At 46.3% G+C, this 19,695-nt stretch overlaps 1 protein-coding gene across 1 annotated transcript; it reads right to left on the reverse strand.

Annotated features, from left to right (window-relative positions):
- Window positions 1–7,622: 7,622 nt before the first annotated feature.
- On the reverse strand, window positions 7,623–19,108 carry LOC146172365 (uncharacterized). Its single transcript, XM_084585762.1, has 4 exons — window positions 18,671–19,108; window positions 18,388–18,583; window positions 16,966–18,265; window positions 7,623–7,650 (listed from the first exon to the last, which is right to left on the reverse strand). Exons 1-4 carry the CDS (start codon window positions 19,106–19,108, stop codon window positions 7,623–7,625), a joined length of 1,962 nt encoding a protein of 653 aa, XP_084441888.1.
- Window positions 19,109–19,695: the final 587 nt, after the last annotated feature.

Raw genomic sequence — 19,695 nt, forward strand, 5'->3', positions numbered from 1 at the left:
GACGCCTTGCGTCTCGCGCTGTCGTCTGCTGCAATGCGCGAATCTCGTCCGGTTCATATTGTCGTATGGCGTTTGACAACTGCTTTTTAAATGTAATTCTGTCTAGCACGTCTCACTGGCGCTACTGTATTATCAAGCTTATTTACCCTATGCGGCAGCCTATCAGACTGTAAGCAAAACTGCGTGATTCGCGACACCCAGCTTGCCTTTTGGCGGTGTCTGGATTCATAACACAGGTTATTCGGGGAGTTTTAAAAGTAGACTGCCTTTGTAATGACGGACCATACTATATCACACACTTCTTCAAAGCGCTGGTCAACGTTTAACGACCGGCCACCACTTCTGATGCTCTGCGAAATTAGAAAAATGTAACGGTAAGTTGTGTTTACATGTATTTCTACGGGTCGCCCTCCCAACTCGCACCCCAACATGTTTCGCGGTGTTTTAAAAATACTTCGCCTCGGTAATGAGATTTCATATTTTGACGATCTGTTCTAGGATGTTCATAGTTGCTTTGTATCGAATAAAGATATCACAGGTGCGCCCCGTGAAATGAGAAAACTGCTTTGGAATATTTCGATTCCATGTATTCCTATGGACGCTAACCCTATTTTTCACCCCCAGTCGGCTGCGACGCCATGGTTAGAGTGACTGTATATGCAGTAACTCTAGCCATGGTAGAAGAACAGCGCTCCCTTTGTTTGTAAGACCAACACCGTGTTTACAAACAAAGGGGGCGCGAATTCCCTGATTGTTGAGCCGCTGACGCTCCGTGTGGCCAAATCGAGTACGGCCTTCGATTCCGGCGTGTACAGGTCACAACTCTATGCGAAGCCGCTTCCGCAGATTTTGGTATTCTTCAACAGAATGTACTGCAGATAAGTGAAACAATCGTTACACCTCCTAGAGCAATGCATTAAAACGTGTATGGCACACGCACCGCAGCGAAGAACTCGCAGCTGTGCACGGCCGCACTACTGACAGTTTGCATCCCAGGCATTTTTCTTTCCTCTGAACGTCTCTGTATAGTCAATCCGCTTGGTATCTAGACGCAGGGCTGCCCTCGAATGCCTTCTAGGAGCTTTTCCGCAACAGTGTCTGAAATGCGCGCGCGGTCGCTGTCTACATGCAAGCCGCCATCTTCACTGCGCGTGAGGAATGCTATGAGATGCGTGGCCGACGCGGCTGACGCGGTCGGCGAGAAATAGGCGAGATTCTATTTGCGCGTCGGCGACGTTGGGCCGCGTCGGCTCGCGCTCGCTACGTCCATTACGCCGTGACGTTGGACTATAGACCTCGGTTTTTCGCCGACGTAACGTCGCGGAGGCCGACGTGCGCGCCGGCCGCTGGCCAAGCGGCGCTACCCGGGGAGCGCGCGATGTTTGAATCGCTATTTGAAAACTCTTTCAACATTTCTTCTTTCTGCGGACAGCCATAAATCGTCCAGATGAGCAATTTGTACTTAATGCTTCGAACGAAGTGAGGTGTTTTGCATTCGTTTTTCCATTAAGGGAATAAAGGCTACTGGAGCACGCGGAGAAAAACAGTATGCAAAGTTATGCTACGTAAGGCCTCTTTAGGAACACCTTATTTTTTTACAAGCCTTATTCACGAACACATTTTTCAGCTTGTGCCTATTAATATTTTTCAGCTTGTGCCTGTAATATATCTCTTTAATCGTTGTCCTTTATGTGCCTATAATTACCACTTACAGAAATGATAAATAAAGTGTGCGAACAAAACACATTAATTTATTACCGTACTAATTTAAAGGACTGCGATATTTACCGGCAAAAAAAAAAAGCGTATACGCGACTCAAGCATTTATTCTTTGCTCGTGTTAACAAATACATATATCGCGGACATTTCTTTACGTGCCGCTCACCAAAGGGTGAACCAGCTGTTCAGAGGAAAACAAAAAGTGAAGTACAGCTAGGGCAATAGTTCAGCTAAAATTTGAAAAATTAAATCTGACACATACGTTTACGAGGGAATACGTTCATAGTGGACACTTGAGTGCGGACGCTTTACTAGCATCAAATTGTACAGAGCAAGCAAAAATAAAAAAGAACCTCTTATAATTACACGTCGTATTGGCAGGTATGATGCAGTTCTTGGCGCGCGCCGAGAAGAAACGGAAAAATGAGAAAATGATGACGATCCTAATGAGCATGCAATTAATAAGGCTGAATTCAAATGCGGACATTAATGCCTGTTTATTCTTCGAGTATGTGGTATGAAATGTGAGTAATCGACTAGATAGACCTGCCAACTACTGCTTGCCGGTCTACAGTCGGGCTACTTGTCGCGGCTACTCTTTGCAGAACTAATCAGGCTATAATTCTTAACAAGGGTTGATATTACACGTGGAATACTTCCAAGGGAATTTGATTATTTTCCCTCTGGGAACATTTGTCGTGGTTCGCTTACTTCGCGAAGCCGCAAACACACATTAAATTTAATTACTTCAAGTGCGAGCTTTCTGGTGCTCCAAGTAGGTAAAATTTTTGAACTTCCACATTTTACAGGAAGGTTGAAAAATCTGAAGTGCAAAGGCGTCCAGTAGGACCGTACATCCGAGCCAAAGTTTTGGGTAAATTGCTACCTAGCTTCGAGCCTATGGCGCAGTTTCTGTTCGTGGCGAGAAACCGTGCCAGCCTCACAACCTCGATCTCTTTCGCAGAAGGATGATCTAGCGGAAGCGAATTAGGCGTTCACTATATAGCCTCTGCATCCTCTATTTTCCGTCGTTCTTTCTTTTTCAAAGCTATTCTTTTTTTTTTTTTTTCATTTTGTAATGTGCATCAAAACAGGACTAAAGAGACCTTCTGGGGGCAAGACTTGCATATTACCGGCTTGAGCGCGCAGAATAAAAACTACAGACATTTTTTGGAACAATTAAGTTATGGCTGTGGCTAAAGGTACGTCGGACGGACCCGATCATTTTTGGAACAATTAAGTTATGGCTGTGGCTAAAGGTACGTCGGACGGACCCGATCAATGGTCTTAAAGGTACGTCCGACGGACCCGGTGCGTTTTTCTTCGGGATGCGTCGGACGGATCCGGGAAATATATTTCAGAGGTACGGCGGACGGACCCAGTCGGTGGGGTTCAAGTTTACCGTCCGATAGACTCTATGCATTTTTCTCCGGGATACGCAAGGTAGATGGATGGGGATGGACCTTTTTGGACTTGGGATACGTCGGAAAAGCCGGATGTGCAGATTGCAGTGGTTACTTGCATAGAGTTAATACAAAGGCTTTGTATTAACTCTATGGTTACTTGGTAGCGATAGCCAAATGTAGCCAAATCGAAGTTGATACGAGGTGTGCGAGGTCGAAGTAGTCCAAGCACGGTGGATCCAAGCATACGTGAAATGTGAAATTACGAAGAACAGTACAATGGCAAGAATAGTGCCTAGAATGGGTGATAGATTTACGTGAGTTGGACAGCGACAGGGTGGCAAGCACGACCAGAGCGCAAGCGCATGTAATCGCGGTGTTGACGGCCAGCCCGCGGCCCGCACGCCCGCTCATTTGGTCCTCGTTATCAAGTGGATGATCGTCTACGACGTTAGTTATGTAGTTTTGATTCTTCAAAGTTTCCTCACTTCAATCTGCGATGAGATGCGTCACGTAACGCGTCGCTTTCTGCTCGTATTGAGGTTTATATGTGCTTTGCTGTGCTGCAAGTTCTACATACATACAAGCGGCGCTGAAAAAGCTGGATACCGCCGATGTGTCTCTAGCCCAAGCATCGCGTCATCCTTGTTTGTTGTGCGAATGGAGGTGTAGGCGCCGTTTTGTGTTTTCCGTGAGATGTTATGATGTCCGTGATACGTCGTAATCAAAGTGCTGTGTGAGACTACGAGAGTGCCGTGATGATGTGATGCGTGCGCCGATGTCCGGACGGACATCAGCGCGTCCATTTATGATCGCCGATGTTCCGAGTGCATGCTAGTATTTATTAGGTGCAGTGGTAAGTCCAAAAACGTGGCGTAATGAGATTCACACGCGCTGTGCAACAGTCGACGACAACAAGTCATCGACAATTTGTTATGACTGCACTACAGAGCTCAAAACTTGGAAAATGTGGTGTTTCTACATTAATGCGTTTTGAAGGTTCGAAAAAAAAAAATTAAATGGCAATACTTTAACCTGGCCTTGCACAAAGTTGTTGGGAATGCACATGATACAGTTTTTGCATGTTGGAGTAGACAGAAAAATAAGTGCCCAGCCAACGTTGTCGAGATACGCATTACTACAGGTGAAATAGTTAAGGCTTCTGGGAAATATCAGCTGCCTGGCACTGCATCTTCCTAAATGTTCAGGCTTTGTACTATTGTTGAAGGCCACTTTATCATTAATAAAGGAACGAGTATGGTTTATATGTTAATGACTAGTGGTTTTTCAATGTATTATGTTTTTTTTTTTTAGTTTTTCTCTTAATTTCTTTTGCTTTTTGATGCTAGACAAACTCAAATGGTACACTTTTAAACTTCTCTGTCCAAAGCTGAACATGAATATCTGCCATGCATGTGACAGCTGTAATGCTGGAAAGGTTACACACTGCGACATCTCAGCGACACGTTCAGCTATTTGCCCCAAGGTCGTGATATTTAATCCCAGTGATAGCAGCCGCACTTTGGTGGAGGCTAAATGCAAACGCATTTGTTTCCTGCGAGATGTCAACGCAAAGTACAAAGTCCAGGCAGTCAATTTATCTAGAGCTCTCCACTGCAGTATTCTTCATAGCTACATATGTCACTTTAGGATGTGAAACCCTACCTGCCACATGTAGGATGAGTTTTTATTTAGATTTTGGAACCTCTCATCTATGTTGCACAACATTTGGCTAATTGTAGTTCTCAAACAGTTGTTGAAGATGAAACCAAAGCAGTTATTGGCATGGTTTCCCGCTTGGATTAATTTGCTAATTGCAGTTCTTTGAAACTTGCATCACTGCTACACAGTTCAAATAGCAGGCAGTTGAATTACAAGAATGATGTGGATCATGCATTTCAGTTGACAAATGGAAAGTAATGGTCCCCTCCATGCATGCATCGGTGCCCATAGATAAATACATAATTGGGTGTGTGATTATGACACATATCAAGGGTCTACAGAAAGCCATGTGGAGCCAGTGTGATATTCTTCATGAAGACTAAAATAAAATTGTACAACAACTGCTGTCCATTGCAGAAAAATTTGGTCATTTTGTGTATGATTAACTGACCATGAATAGCATTTTAATCAGAGTGATATATAATGTCTTTTTTAGCATCCTAAAACAACTATGAGGGACGCAACAGTTGAGGGCTCCTGTACAATTTCGACCAAGTGGGGTTCTTTTACATGCACTGACACCGCACAGTGCATGACAGCCTATTGTTTTGCCTCTATTGAAATGCCTCTGCTGTGGCTGGAATCAAATCTGCATCCATGGGTTCAGCAGCCAAGCACTTTAACTACCGAGCCAGCACAACGAGGTCAAGTAATAAAATGCACGCCATTACATTTCCTTCACAGAGCTAATGTATACAAGAAAAAGTACATAGCAAAAAAAAAAAAAAAAAGAGTTTTATTGCACATTATATTCACATGTCAGTAACATCCTCTAGGAAGAAATTTTTCGTAATATTTGCATGGAAACAATGAACATCTTAAAAAACACAACAGTGCACTTACTGCACTCAAATTGTTAATGAGCAAGGTTGCATCTATGCTACTAGACTGCACTTCTCACAAAAAAAAAACCACAAGCCCCATCTGCTTTGGCCAATCACTTGATGAAACTAACAGAGACAGATGTTGCACACCACAGGCTGGTCGTCTCGCAACATATCTGCATTCGTTGCATTTCAATTTCATGCTTTTCCACTTAGCTTCAACTGTTTCCAGCATTACTAGTCACCCATCTTTTGTGAAATATTTTTTTACGCTGTTCAGATCAGTATCCTTGTTAACGATGGTCTCGAGCATTCTCGATGCTATCATTTTCACATCTTCCTCATCTGGAAGAATGAAGAAAATGAAAAGCCTTGAGCAGACAAAAAATTAGGGAGGCATCTAATCTCCACCTGTAAGGGTATGATGTACCAGCGTTAATGGCTCTTGTCAGCAGATCCCACTATGGATTCCCATTCATTTATATGCCCTTTGCTACAAACTTAATCACTAATTCCTTAATTCATGTCTCTGTTATCTCACACATACTCATTAGCATGTGGTCGTAGGCGGCCCTGTTATGTGGTAGACAACCTGGCATAGACCTCTGTAAACCTCGCGTTAACCAAGCTGTACGAACATGCCTCCATGGCCTTGGAGTAAGCTTTCTTACTCAAAGCTGAAAGGTCCCGGAACATATTTCAAAATATAACTTTGTAAGCTCGAGTTAACAGCTCCTGCCATGTCGTGTGGCCTCGTGACAGTTGGCTCGTGGTACTTTTGGCTTGTGCACAGGGTCTGTCTGTTAATCATGATGGCTAACATGCATGAAAAAGATATTTCTGCACAAACATTGGTGGCAAATGGTCAAGTGGTGCACTGCAGATTCTGAAATGTACACCTATATGCATGCAAGGGTGGCATCATCACATAGCATAATCAAGAGTTCTGTCAGTACCTGCAGCTACATGGCACTCCAATGCCCATTAAAGGACCACCTCAGACAATGGTTGTTGTTACCACAAGACCTGTTCTAACAGCGTGCTGGCACCATTCCACTGCCCGATGGGCATATATATGCATACCTTAGATAGCTCATGATTATGGGTCTCATTATGACTTCCAAGGAGTTCCTGCCGTCAGAAGCCCTACGCTTTATGAAAGCGAGACAGCTGTCTTGAAAGGTGATGAAAAGAAATAACCAGGTTACCTTACCACAACGCTAAATTACAGAGGGTGAATATGCTGCATGAAGATACCAAGAAGCTTGTACAAAGAAAATTGAGAGTGAAATGGCAGGATTTTTGAAACATTGAAATAAACAACCAACTAAAACTTTGTCAAACCTGTTATCGAGGAATGGAAATCATACAGTCATCAAAAACACACCATGGAGTACATTTCAGGTCATCTTCACAAAAGACACACCCACACCTGACACACAGCTTCATACTTATGAAAGATGACAAACCAATATGCAAGGAGTGTGGATATGAACTAACAATAAACCATGTCTTACATCTGTGCCAGACTCGAGAAAAAAGGAGGAAAACATTTTGAACAATTTTGTAACATCCCTTTCCATCGCAGCATGATCCTAGGAGAGACTGCACTAGTCTGTATTCCCTGCATTTTTGGTTTCCTAAAATGACTCAATGTTCCTGAACAAGCCACATCCTAAAGAACACTAGTCATTACTCACAAAATAAATACATTAAACCTTATTCTTGGTGCATGACAGCATTAGTCTGGTATGCATACAACGCTTATAAGCTTTCAGTCTGGTGTGGTCCTTATTCACGTGACAGCGCTGTCATGCGGGTCTAATGTCCCAGCGATCGGAAAGTGGACGTTTTCTATATGCTAGCATAAATTTAAAAACTTTGAAGGCGATTCTACAGATCTCTAAAGACGCGCGCTGGTGTTTGGTTTCGACTGTAGTACTCAAGTGTTTTATCAGCGTTCACCTGCTTTGTTGGAAAGCCTGCAGTGAAAGTGTTAAAAAAAAAGACATTTTTGAACAGTGCGTTTCTGAAGGCGTTTCTTTACTTTACGGGGCCCACAAAATGCAGCTGAATGTCAAACGCCGCCTAGGTAGGTTTTCTAGCAAGACAGCGGTGTAGCGTGGAAAATCGCTCCGCCGGACCAGCGCTGACCGCGGACTTGAAAGGCGAACTGTTCAAACTTTTAGCTACTGACCACACCTGAAACACTGAGTTGTGCATGGTCAAGGCAGAATTTTTCCACTGAGCACTGGTAGCTATCGATTTCGCGCCCAATATTATGAAAAGCCGTCCTCTCTTCAGTGGAGCATTTATGCGCATCAGGGTAGGCCAGCCGTGGGAACACGGATGCGTGGTTGTAGCAACAATTGCTTGCATGACACTCTCTGCACAATTCCAAGAATCAGCATCTGCAACGAAATGTGCAGCGCACATTTTCTACCGCGTACCGAAGTCCGGCGACGCATGCATATCTCCCGCGCTCGTTCGGGTCACGCTAACATCGAGCATCCGGGCGTTTAAACTACATGTACGCAATATTGAACGACGAGAAAAAGATGCAGGCTGAGTACTTGTCTAGACTTCCTCTAAATACCAAAAAAACATTGCTGTTTATAGGGAAATGAATCATTCGCGCTTCTGGCTTTCCGGTTGTGCACTCATGTATTGCGGTGAAGTGGGTCTTCGCCTCGACGAGTCGACGTGCAGCTCGCCGCTGTAACTGCGCAGGCTTCTAGTAGATTCGGCGTGTCTTTTGCCACCTACGGCTCCGAGGTAGAATCTGAAGGAAGGATTTAACTAGGATCATTCTATTTCCTCTGTTTGCATGTGAGGAACGAGCATATGACGCATGTCACATACAGCTGATACAGGTGATAGTTTAGTGCGAAGCGAAAGCTGCTCGTGAATGTGCGTATCTCGATGCCAGCTGGTGGAGCTGGTGCAGTACGTCGCATCGCCTGCAGCTATGTGCGTGACAAGCGATGCTTGTCGTACACAATCCTGAGAGAAGAGCGTGATCTATGTTAGAATGGATGAACTCTTCGTAGCACCTCATCGGGAGTCGCGGTGCGACATACGCGTTCGACGTGCATATAGCCATAAGCCTGTATATCGACGTCCGCCGTATCTTTACGAGAATCGAATGGTAGGGTCCCTAGAAATATTGCTAGTCTGTCGTCCGCCGGCCGCGGCGGGGGCTGCCGCTGAATGCATAGAGTTTCTTACTCTTACCTAGAGGGAAAGCTGTGCTGCCGTCTATGGGAGTTAACATGGAGTTTCCAGACGGCCAGTTCAGCCACCATGGGCGCTCAAAGCATCATGGGCCGGTGAGCTACCGAGTGCAGAACTACAACTTTTGGCCAAAACTAATGCAAAGATAAACGTTGTCCTACCGTAAATAATGTCCTAAGATTGAATATTGTGACTATAAATTGCAAAAAGAGAGAGAAACAGAATGCCAGTGTGAGATTTATCCAATATAAGCGATGGCCCTTTCTCCTATTGGCTTAGTTTTGAGCAGCACAAATACCAATATTTCGCACTTAATAGGCAAACTTTGAAATAAAAAATGTATTGAAAATATTTATCGTTGTGCCATCACTTAAGGAAGTTTTTAGTGGCATTTCGGGAAACAGAAACCATTTATTGGCGACGTCTGCTTTTGCGCCTTCGCTACTATGGCTTTCGCGGTCTATGTACGCAGCTTCAGATGATGATGTTAACGAAAAAAAAACATTGCAGTAACGCCACTCCACGTACTCGAGAAAAACCGACTGTCCCGCAACAAGTAGCACACCGGCCCATGATTCTTAGCGCGCCCATGGTGGCTGAAGTGCAGCGCCCTCAGCTTTCCCTCTAGTTAGTGTAAGGAACTCTATGGCTGAATGATCGCCGCGGTGGCGCTGCGGTGAACCGGAGTGCGCCACTGCTGACGGAGCAGACGACGCGCGCGCCCGTGCGCTTCGAAATGCATTCGCTGCATGCTCATTGTCAGGTGCCTTGTACATGCGATGCCGCTCTTTAGTCTTTGATTTCAGTTTAGTCGTAATATTGAATTCGCAGCCGAGTTGTTGGCATAACCACGGATGCGACTTTTTTTTTTTCGTGAGCGAAGTTTTCCGCGCATGCCCCTGAGCCGATGTAGAAACGAAGCTGCTTTTTATACCCTATTATCCTGCTGAAGCTACCGCCGTGCCGTATTGTAATGAAGACTTCTGAGGATTTTGTGCAAACAATTGCGCTTGCATGGAGAACTATACTAGACGCACATTCTAGGCTCCAAGGACCATGTGTGCGAGCAACAGAGCGCTGTCGCCGGCGTTTTCATTCACGCTATAGTTTCGATCATCTTAACTTCTTCGGACGTTTAGCTAAGTTATAACACGTATGTAGAACTAGAAACTTTCGGATGCATGCACAATTAAAGCACGCAAGATGGGAACCCGATCCCCTTCAAATCGCACCGCGCTTCTGGCAAACTGCTGATAGGCATTCTTTGGTACTTAGGAAGCCTAGTAGCCACTCATCAGAATATGCCATCACTTTTGTTGACTCCCGTTTTGCAACCTCTAAAACATATTTTAACAGCCAGCTGTTAGTTGAGAGGAAGGGCACTAACACTTCTTTCAAACTCTGTCCTTGAAGGTGTTCATTTTCATTTTTCATTTCACCGAGAGCTTTTACCAGCTTTGCCACCTTGTCCTTCGTACGACAAACTGCTTGAGACATAGAAGTCTGTTTCTTAATTTTTTCTTCTTCTTGACAGGGTGTTCTGAGTTAATTTTCGCAAGTATTTGCAGGCTATATGCATGTTGCATCAGAAATAATGGTACAGTTCGTCGCAAATTAAGCAACGCCCATTGTAGGTGGGAAAGGTCTTGGTAATAGGCTTCAATCCGCTGCCAGGACACAAGCTGAGTTTTGCAATGTCCTGAATAAGATTAATTACCTCTTCTGTCGACTTTACAGCTATCTCCTTGACTTTGTTTCCTCGAATGCACACAGCAGCATTCATGGCAGCTTCACCACTGCGATGGAACAGAACTCGCCGATGGCAATTGCCTCCGGAGATTCGTCCTCGCTTGAGTGGCACTATGCGAATGTTCATTGTTCAGCATCAGAAAGATCGACATTTGTCCCCAGTCGCGGTGGCATGCAGCTTTCTGCATTCCTGGAGCAGGCTCACGTCACACGATCCACCACCGCTGTATTCTTCAACTGGCTCCACTGATGCTCCAGGATCAGTGCACTTTTTTTCTTTCTCTGCAGGTCTCCCTGCTGACTGTTTTTGCTCGTACAAGTTGCGCTCCTTTCTCTTGAGAGGCAGGGGTTTCAACAAGTATTTTGGAGTGTCAGGAAACAGAGTTGAGATCCTTCGTGAGTTGTGTAACATCCCGTGGAATCTCAATTACCTTTACCTGTCTTAAAACTTCGCTCAATAAAGCAGGGTTTGAAGTGTCGCTCACAAACGTCGACACTAGCTTATTTGTGTTACAGTAATGTGAGGGCAACCCCGATCCGGATCATCCGATATTTATATATACCGATATTTATATCAACGTCCAGGATTTCCTGTCTGCAACTCACAAAATAATGAGGAAGATATTCACCACTTGTGGGTTTGCCCGCCACTGAAGCCGACAATATCGGCACCTGACGGCAGTGGGCCTTTCACCGAGCAACCCATCTTCGTACATTGCTTGCACGCAAGGGCCTTATCATCGTTCTCTCTTGAATTTTATTAGAACACAGCCAGTCTATTTTCTTTAATTTATTACGCCTTTTAATTTTCGTTTTGCATATTCCTTTATGCCCTAGCTGAGACAATAAACAATGTTATTGCCTTTGCAGCCGCGCTTGATGTTGCGCTCCCACTCTTGCCTCTTCCCTGCGTCTTTCGGTGTCCTGAAGAGAGAACATTTCACCTTGCACGAGCGCTGCCCGGTCTTGCACCCGGGCAAGAAACATGTGCTATCACGCTTACCCCGTTTTCTGGACATGACGCGATCATATATCCATAAAAAAGGCACACCAATTGCACACATGCTAGCTAATTTGCGCGCATTCCGGCCCGCGAGCGAAAAAAAGTGCACGTGGTGCACGAGCCTTGTCACGGCACAAACGGATCAGCGCGGCGCAGATTCGCAGTACGGCACAACCGCCACAGCACCACGTACACAACGCGATCACGCTCCGAATGCGTACAGCGCCCTCTGCGCTTTCATCCGGGAAGCGGCCAACCGGTTCCATAGGGAACCCCGCTCGGACGGCAGACTAGATATATTCTAGGGACTCTACGAATGGGTACGTCGGACGTATCTTTAGACACTTCGTTAAGTTATTGTCAAACTATATACATTGAGGTTAAATGTCTTAAGTATGGCGCGCATATCTGGGTATTTAAACCTACCCGTTACAACAATATTCCAGTTTACGGAAAGAAAAGAAAATGGTTTGTTCTTAGGTTAGTGTACAGTTTTACAAAGTTGTTGACTCTTAAATTTCGACGCTTATATCTTTATGCGCGTTCGATTGCAGCCTGTTTGTGCACCTCTTCTCAGGCCTTCATATTCTTAGCTCGGTTGTTTCTTTTTATTATTATTGCCTTTCATATATCTTCATTTTTTATCGTCTTTAGCTGCCTGGCTGCCTGCTTTCTTCTCCGTCGTGCGTTTGCCATGCCACACGAAAATTCCAAACCTCTGTTCACATTCCCTGTCGCTCTTTTCACGGCGCTGCGTGCCTCCTTTCTCCCTTCCTGGTAGGCGACACGTTTCTTTTTTTTTTTTTCCTGTGCAACCCTTACCTCCCACGTCTTCCACCAAGCTTCCTCACAGGACACAACCTCCTCCTCGCACAGGATACAACAGACACTCATATATTAGGAATAGTTGCAGGCTGGGGAGAGGCTCTAGAAAATCTCAATCTGGGGAACTCCAATGCTGCCCAACTGTTGGCCTCTTCGAGTCCAATGCTTGCCACTTTAATTTGAGGTGTCTCCTCAGCCAAGGCATTTCGATGAAATGTGTTCTATCAGACAGCTTGTCGTAGAAGGATGTGAGCTTCGGAATACATACTTTAAGGCTTGAGAGGTCCCTCAGTAGAATAAAGAAATCTCTTCACTTCAAGAGGTCCAGATATGTTCTGCGACTTCTAAAATCGCTTTTGATTTCATGCAGAGCTCGGCATAAAATCTACCAGTGCAGTCAAGCATCACCCCTTTTATTTTCTTCCTGCAATGAAAACCCTGAACCTCAGACACATTCCCCTACCATACTCTTTTTGAACTTCTGGGGCCTGTCTACTGATATTCTGAGCTCATTTGATTTTATGAATTTCTGCTCAATAGCCTTGCACACTGTGGCCACACATCATCTTTGAGAAAGAGCTTTAAATCATCCATCTTTGCCACAACTTTGTCAAGGTATAGGTGCTTTGTCTGCAAATGAAATTGTGCAGCATTTACTACTTCAGGTACTGCATGCTATAGGTGTAAGCAACATAGAAAAGCAATGGCACAGACTACTGTAGCCTCCATGCAAATAATAAAGGTACCAATGAGCAGTGATGCCTTGCTAACAGAATACATTTAGTCTCAAAGTGGTCTTCAGCAGCGGAGTGATAGTGGGAGTCGTCAGGTTTGATTTCATGATGGACTGACTTGTATCTCTCATTTTAACAATAACCTTCTCTTACAGCAACAAAAGACAGAAAGTATTCTCTTGAGGAAAAGAACTTAAGGCCCACAGTATTGCAGTATGTGAATTGCCTTGCATATATTTCTCTAACTGCACTCTATGCATTACCACCCTCTCTCTCTCCCCCCCCCCCCCCATTCCCAGCCACACTTTCCTGAGCACTGCACCCAGTGCAGTACTCACACCCCTATAGGGACAGCAAGGTTTCTAACCCCTCCTTTATGCTAAAAAAATGCCTTTTTATATCCTGAAAAGCAATCCCACAATGTCTGGACAGCCCAAAATTCAGCAAATACTCGTTTTACGCATCTTTGCACCTTAGTAATGTATAAGAAAGGTTTTTTTTTTTTTTTTTTTTTGCTATTGACATATTAGTATCATAAAAAGTGGCATATGCCAAGAAAATTTTGTTAAAAATTGGCTATAGTGCATGCTACCTTTCTCTTTCATAAGTCTTTTGCAAACTGAAGTGGTGGACCACATTAACTTATTCTTCATTGCATTATGCCATCATTGTGCAATTAAAAAAGTGTCCACTTAGATATATTCACAAGTGCTGTTTGATAAATAATTATCTTTAAACTCTGACGTTGTGTGAAAGAGGTACTAAATGGAAGGAAAAATAGTGTAGCACATATATAACTTTATATGCGTTTGTAAGTGTAAGGTATAGCCAAATAAGAATGTAAAGAATTTCTGGACTGCAAGCAATCAATGTAATGAATGACAAACATTTACTCAAGGCAATGAAAGTTATTAAAGAATTTCAATGTTTTTATGAACAAAAATAAATGCAGTGTTTGAATATATAACAAACAAATTTGTGATGGCAGTCAGCAGTCTGTTTCAGGCTACAGGTCCAGTTAAAAATCACAATTGACGCATATGACGGATGCAAAACTTGTTGCCGTGAAAGAAATGCAGAAGCCGTAAGACGCTGTTTATTACATATTAGACATGCGAAGGCATGACAAGCTGAAATGGACCATGCGTTGCATTAGAACAAGCACTAAGTCATTAAAAGATGCATGCATCACATGGATCTCAATTTGACAGCAAACATATGCTGGCACTTACAAAACATACAATGCCATTACTCTTCATGTGATATACGTTGCAATATTTTCATGTTTTCTAAAGGCTACGCACAGTTCTGTACTACTTAAAAAGTACACATCTTATAATACTCCTATAGTTACCCATATATAACATGACCTCCTTAGTAACAATGTACAACATTTCTTCTTGTTAGCCTGAAATCCTGAGGCTGAATGTTCTGAAATCCGGTTGTATTAATTGCGACTTTATGATATGCTCCATCAACTTTATTTGAGGTATGAAGACATTATGCTCCAAGTGCAAGATGGGGATTTGCTTTAGTAAACTTAATCTAAAACAAGCCCTGATCAATGTGAAATGACTTACATAGTTTTATAATAATCATAGCCCAAATGAGAATAGGATATTCATTAGGCACGTAATTGTTTTTAACAACAGGGTAACCAAAACAGTGAGAGGTCATCCTTTAATACTACAGCTTATTTAGTTTTTTTTTTTTTCCTAATCAACATATCACTCCCAGCATCACAGTTCTGACCTAAAAAATTTGTAGAGTCGAATGACCTGGTGCGTATCTCTATTCCCTTTGTCCCCAAAGCTTTATTTTTTTTTTGCCCCCTACAGTCATCGACTAGCTAGCTATTGCAGCTAGGATGTGCTTATAATAGCGCCGGCGCCGCGGTGTTGCCGGGCGGCATCATATGCATTCGCCGGCGCATTAGTTTGGAGTGAGGAAATTAGGCCCTTTTTAGCCAATAAGAGCGGTCACCGAGCGCATTTCTGGTTAAAACAATTCATAATGAACTATTTCGCTTAGAAAAAGACCGAATTATATCGGGACGCGTGGCAACGGGACGGACGACCGTTGCCGACAGCCTGCGCGCCTGAAATACGTCGCACCGAGAAAGCTATTTTGCAAGGAAACGTTTTGCAAATATACGAAATGTGCAGAAGAGCGGAATCACCGCAAACGTGGTGTGCAGTTGTCACTGGAAAATTCGCCCGGCCGGCCTACGAACAGGTCACACTGCGTTGGCGAACCTCGATTGTTTTTGTCGCCGAAAGGTCTCACACAAATCTAGATAAAGGAAAAGCAATTAAACTGTGATTTCCCCGGCAATTCGTGTGGTGTGACAAGCTGGTTCGGAAACCTCTTCGCGGCTCGAAGCGTGCATATGTTATTTGACGTCGCTGCCGTTTCCACGGTGTCCGCACTGCATGCAAGCTAGGCCTTCTGCCTCTCCGCCGACGGCCATCGGCTGGACAGCTGCCGTTTGCTTGCGGCGCGCCGCAGACACCGCCGGCCATGCCGCCGGGTCGCGCCCGGGCGCTCTGAAAAGCATGGGGAATCCAGGGACAGGCTAGGGAAAACACGTGCGCCCTACATCCGGACATGACATCATAAAAATATCACGTGACCAATGACGTTGTTTGTGACGTCATACATGACGTCACAAATGTTGGGCAAATCAGCGTTTCCAGCCGAGCTACACCTAAAAACCCCGCCTTAAAGGGCCACTGTCCAGGGAAGGCCCTTTTAAGCAAAGGAGCCCAGTGTTTCGATCAGGTACCGGAGATAGTCTGTGCAAAATGCTACAGTGACACGCGCGCCGCAAAGCATCGAAAATACAATTCAAAGCTCTCTCATGTTCTCCTCTGGGAAGCCAGCTTCCCCGTTTCCTGCGCTGGCCCGACGGGCCACAGCAATGACGTACGTACCGGGAACGATGTCCATTGGTCCGTCTCGCTGACTGACGGGAGAAGGATGGGTGTCTACCGCTCGCAGCGCGCTTTTCCCTCGCCACGACCAGACAATCCAGCGGCGCGCGCTCCCTCGACCGTTTTTTTTTTTTTTTTCGCGCTCGCGGAGAGCCACGCCCCACCTCCCGCCAAACGCGGAGGAGGAAGGGGAATTTGTATTGCGGAGGCTAGACCGCTAGACGACCTCGGGCAGGAGAGTGAAAAACCTTTGCGAAGGAACGGAAGGAGAGAGGCATGATAGAATCGGGTGATTGCGGTGGCTGTAACTGCGTTATTAGTTACTCTTTTCAAAAACATTTTGCGGCCTTGCGTTCTAGGGGCGAAGTCTCACAGTCACCGGGGAAGAAAATATTTTCGACCGGAGGGTGGACAGTGGGCCTTTAAGCCATACAAGCTCGGCTGGAAACGTTGATTAACCCGAAATGCGTCACGTCATATATGACGTCACACCAAACGTCATGGGTCACGTGATATTTATGTCCGGACGTAGGCGCACGTGTTTTCTCTAGACTGTCCCTGGATTCCCCATGTTTTTGAAAGCGCCCGGACGCGACTCGGCGGCATGGCCGGCGGTGTCGGCGGTGGTGGTGGTGACAAACTTTATTAAGATGAGCCTTAGCTGTGACATCCTAGGGATGGAATGGCTCTTGGGTGCGTGTCGTGGCCGGAAGGTGACGTTTCCCGGCGACTTCCAAAGCCCAGTCCACCAGCTGCCGTTGGGCAACCGGCTCAGAACTGGACACCGCAGCCTCCCATCGCTCGAGGTTTGTGAGTTGCCATGCGGCAGGTGGAAGATGCTCAGGGCAAGAGTAAAGAATGTGAGCAAAATCCGCTTTTGGAGCACCACAGAGGGTGCATTCTGGCGTGAACAGTCCCGGGTGAACAAGGGCGAGGTAGGCAGGGGAGAGGAAAGTGCGGGATTGTAGCTGGCGCCACGTCACCTGCTGCAATTTAGTGAGAGACTTGTGTGGAGGTGGATAGGCAAGACGTTGTTCGCGGTAGTGCACAGTGATCTCGTGGTATGTGACCATACGATCTCGAGCGTCACCCCAGGCGTCGGCGGCTCCTGCTCGGCTGACGAAACCTCGAGCAAAAGAATGAGCCGCCTCGTTACCTGGGTGGCCGGCATGGGCTGGGACCCAGAGAAGCTGAATAGGTCGGATAGGAACGGGAGATTGGCTGAGAAGCCGCAACGCGGGTTCGGAAACGCGTCCTTTCGCAAAGTTTCGGATGGCTGTCTTCGAATCAGTAAAAATGAGGGTCGCCGATGTAGTAGAGATTGCTAAGGCTACTGCCGCCTCCTCCGCTTCCGCGGAAGTGGAAGCGATGACAGTACCTGCGGTAAGAAGGGTGGAGGAGTTTGACACTACAGCTAGGACGAAGGCGGGAGAAGATGTGTAAGAGGCAGCATCGACGTAGACGGTCTCCGGCTCTGTGCCATAGTGTTTGTGTAGGGCGGCAGCCCGAGCAGCACGACGAGCCACGTGATGTTCGGGGTGCATGTTCTTGGGTAGGGGGTGAATGGTAAGGAGTTCTCGTGTGTGGCGTGGGAGGGAGAAGGTGTGGGCGTAATATCCAGGGGGGCGTAGACCGATAGCGTCAAGAATGTGGCGGCCGGCTAAGGTGGAGGAGAGCCGATCAAGTTGGGCAGACCGATGAGCCTCGATGAGTTCGGCGAGGGTATTGTGTACGCCCATCTTAAGAAGACGTTCATTCGACGTGTGGCGGGGAAGGTTGAGGGCCGTCTTGTACGCCTGGCGGATAAGGCAGTTGACCTTGTTCTCCTCTACTCGAGAGAGGAAGAGGTATGGTAATGAATAGACTACCCGCCGACTAAGAACGAAAGCCTGGATCAGGCGACGGAGGTCGTGTTCCCGCATGCCACTGTGTTTATTAGCGATTCGTCTAATCAGGCGGTGTGTTTGTTGAACGGTAACACTGAGCTTGGTGATCGTGGCAGTGTTCTTGCCATTGTTCTGAAGAATCATCCCCAGGATGCGAACTCTCTCCACCTCCGGGATTCGGACGGCGCGAATAGTGACCTCGATTCTAGGTGGGGGAGCTTTGTCGATTCTCGCTCTAGGTGGGTGAAGGACCAAAAGTTGATTTGGTGGGTGAGCATGCAAGACCGACCCTCTGAGCATGAGAGGTCACCACATCTGCGCCAGCCTGCAGTCTCTTCAATGGTTCCCACATTACCTGTGGAGGTCCACAGGGTGATGTCGTCAGCATATAGAGAGTGCGACAGGCCGGGAATGGCTGACAGAGCCTTTGTCATTGGGATGAGAGTAATATTAAACAGAAGCGGAGAGAGCACAGATCCCTGAGGCGTGCCTCGGTTACCAAGGGTAAAGACAGGGGAGCAGAGGGAGCCAAATGTGATTTCAGCTGTGCGCTGGCGAAGAAAGGCTGAGATGTATTGATGAATACGATGGCCGACATGTAGGGATGACAGAGCGTCCAAAATGGCCGAATGGTGTACATTGTCGAATGCTTTTTCCAGGTCGAGGGCAAGCACCGCGCGCGTGCGTTTCCTGTTGCGGGGGTGAATGATGTCTTCTGAGATCTGCAGCATGATATCTTGAGTGGAGAGGTGGGGTCGGAATCCTATCATTGTGGGGGGAAAGAGGAGTTTATCATCCATGTGTTCCTGGAGACGAGCAAGGATTACGTTCTCGAAAAGCTTCCCGAGGCAAGACGTAAGGGAAATAGGGCGCAGATTTTTGATATCAAGATGCTTGCCTGGCTTGGGGATGAAAGTTATGTAGGCATGAGGCCACTGTGAGGGGAGGGTTCCCGTTCGCCAGCACTGATTGAACAGGTCCGCAACAGCCTCTACAGACGAGCCGTCCAGATTGCGGAGCATCTTATTAGTGACTTTGTCAGCGCCGGGGACTGAGGTGGTTCGGAGTTTGTGCATGGCCGCGCGAACTTCTGCTGGGGAGATATCCGCGTCGAGCTCCGGGTTGGGGCTCCCCGAATACGGGGGAAGAGGCGTGGGAGGGGTTGTGGTTAGATATTGATCTTTAAGGGCTTGGATAAGCGCGTCGTCTGAGAGGGGGAGTTGATGCAAGATGCGTGTGATATTCCTGTGTTGGGTAGCCTTGGAGTCGGCGGCGCGCCGCAAGCAAACGGCAGCTGCCCAGCCAATGGCCGTCGGCAGAGAGGCGCGAGGCCTAGCTTGCGTGCGGTGCGGACACCGTTGAAACGGTAGCGACGTCAAATAACATATGCACGCTTCGAGCCGCGAAGAAGTTTCCGAACCACCTTGTCACACCACACGAATTGCCGGGGAAATCACAGTTTAATTGCTTTTCCTTTATCTAGATCTGTGTGAGACCTTTCGGCGACAAAAACAATCGAGGTTCGCCAACGCGGTTTTACCTGTTCGTAGGCCGGCCGGGCGAATTTCCCAGTGACAACTGTACACCATGTTTGCGGTGATCCCGCTCTTCTGAACATTTTGTATATTTGCGAAACGTTTCCTTGCAAAATAGCTTTCTCGGT

The sequence above is a fragment of the Amblyomma maculatum genome, unplaced genomic scaffold (assembly GCF_055883805.1).
Source record: "Amblyomma maculatum isolate TAMU_Amacu unplaced genomic scaffold, ASM5588380v1 scaffold_13, whole genome shotgun sequence".
Classification (NCBI taxonomy): domain Eukaryota; kingdom Metazoa; phylum Arthropoda; class Arachnida; order Ixodida; family Ixodidae; genus Amblyomma; species Amblyomma maculatum.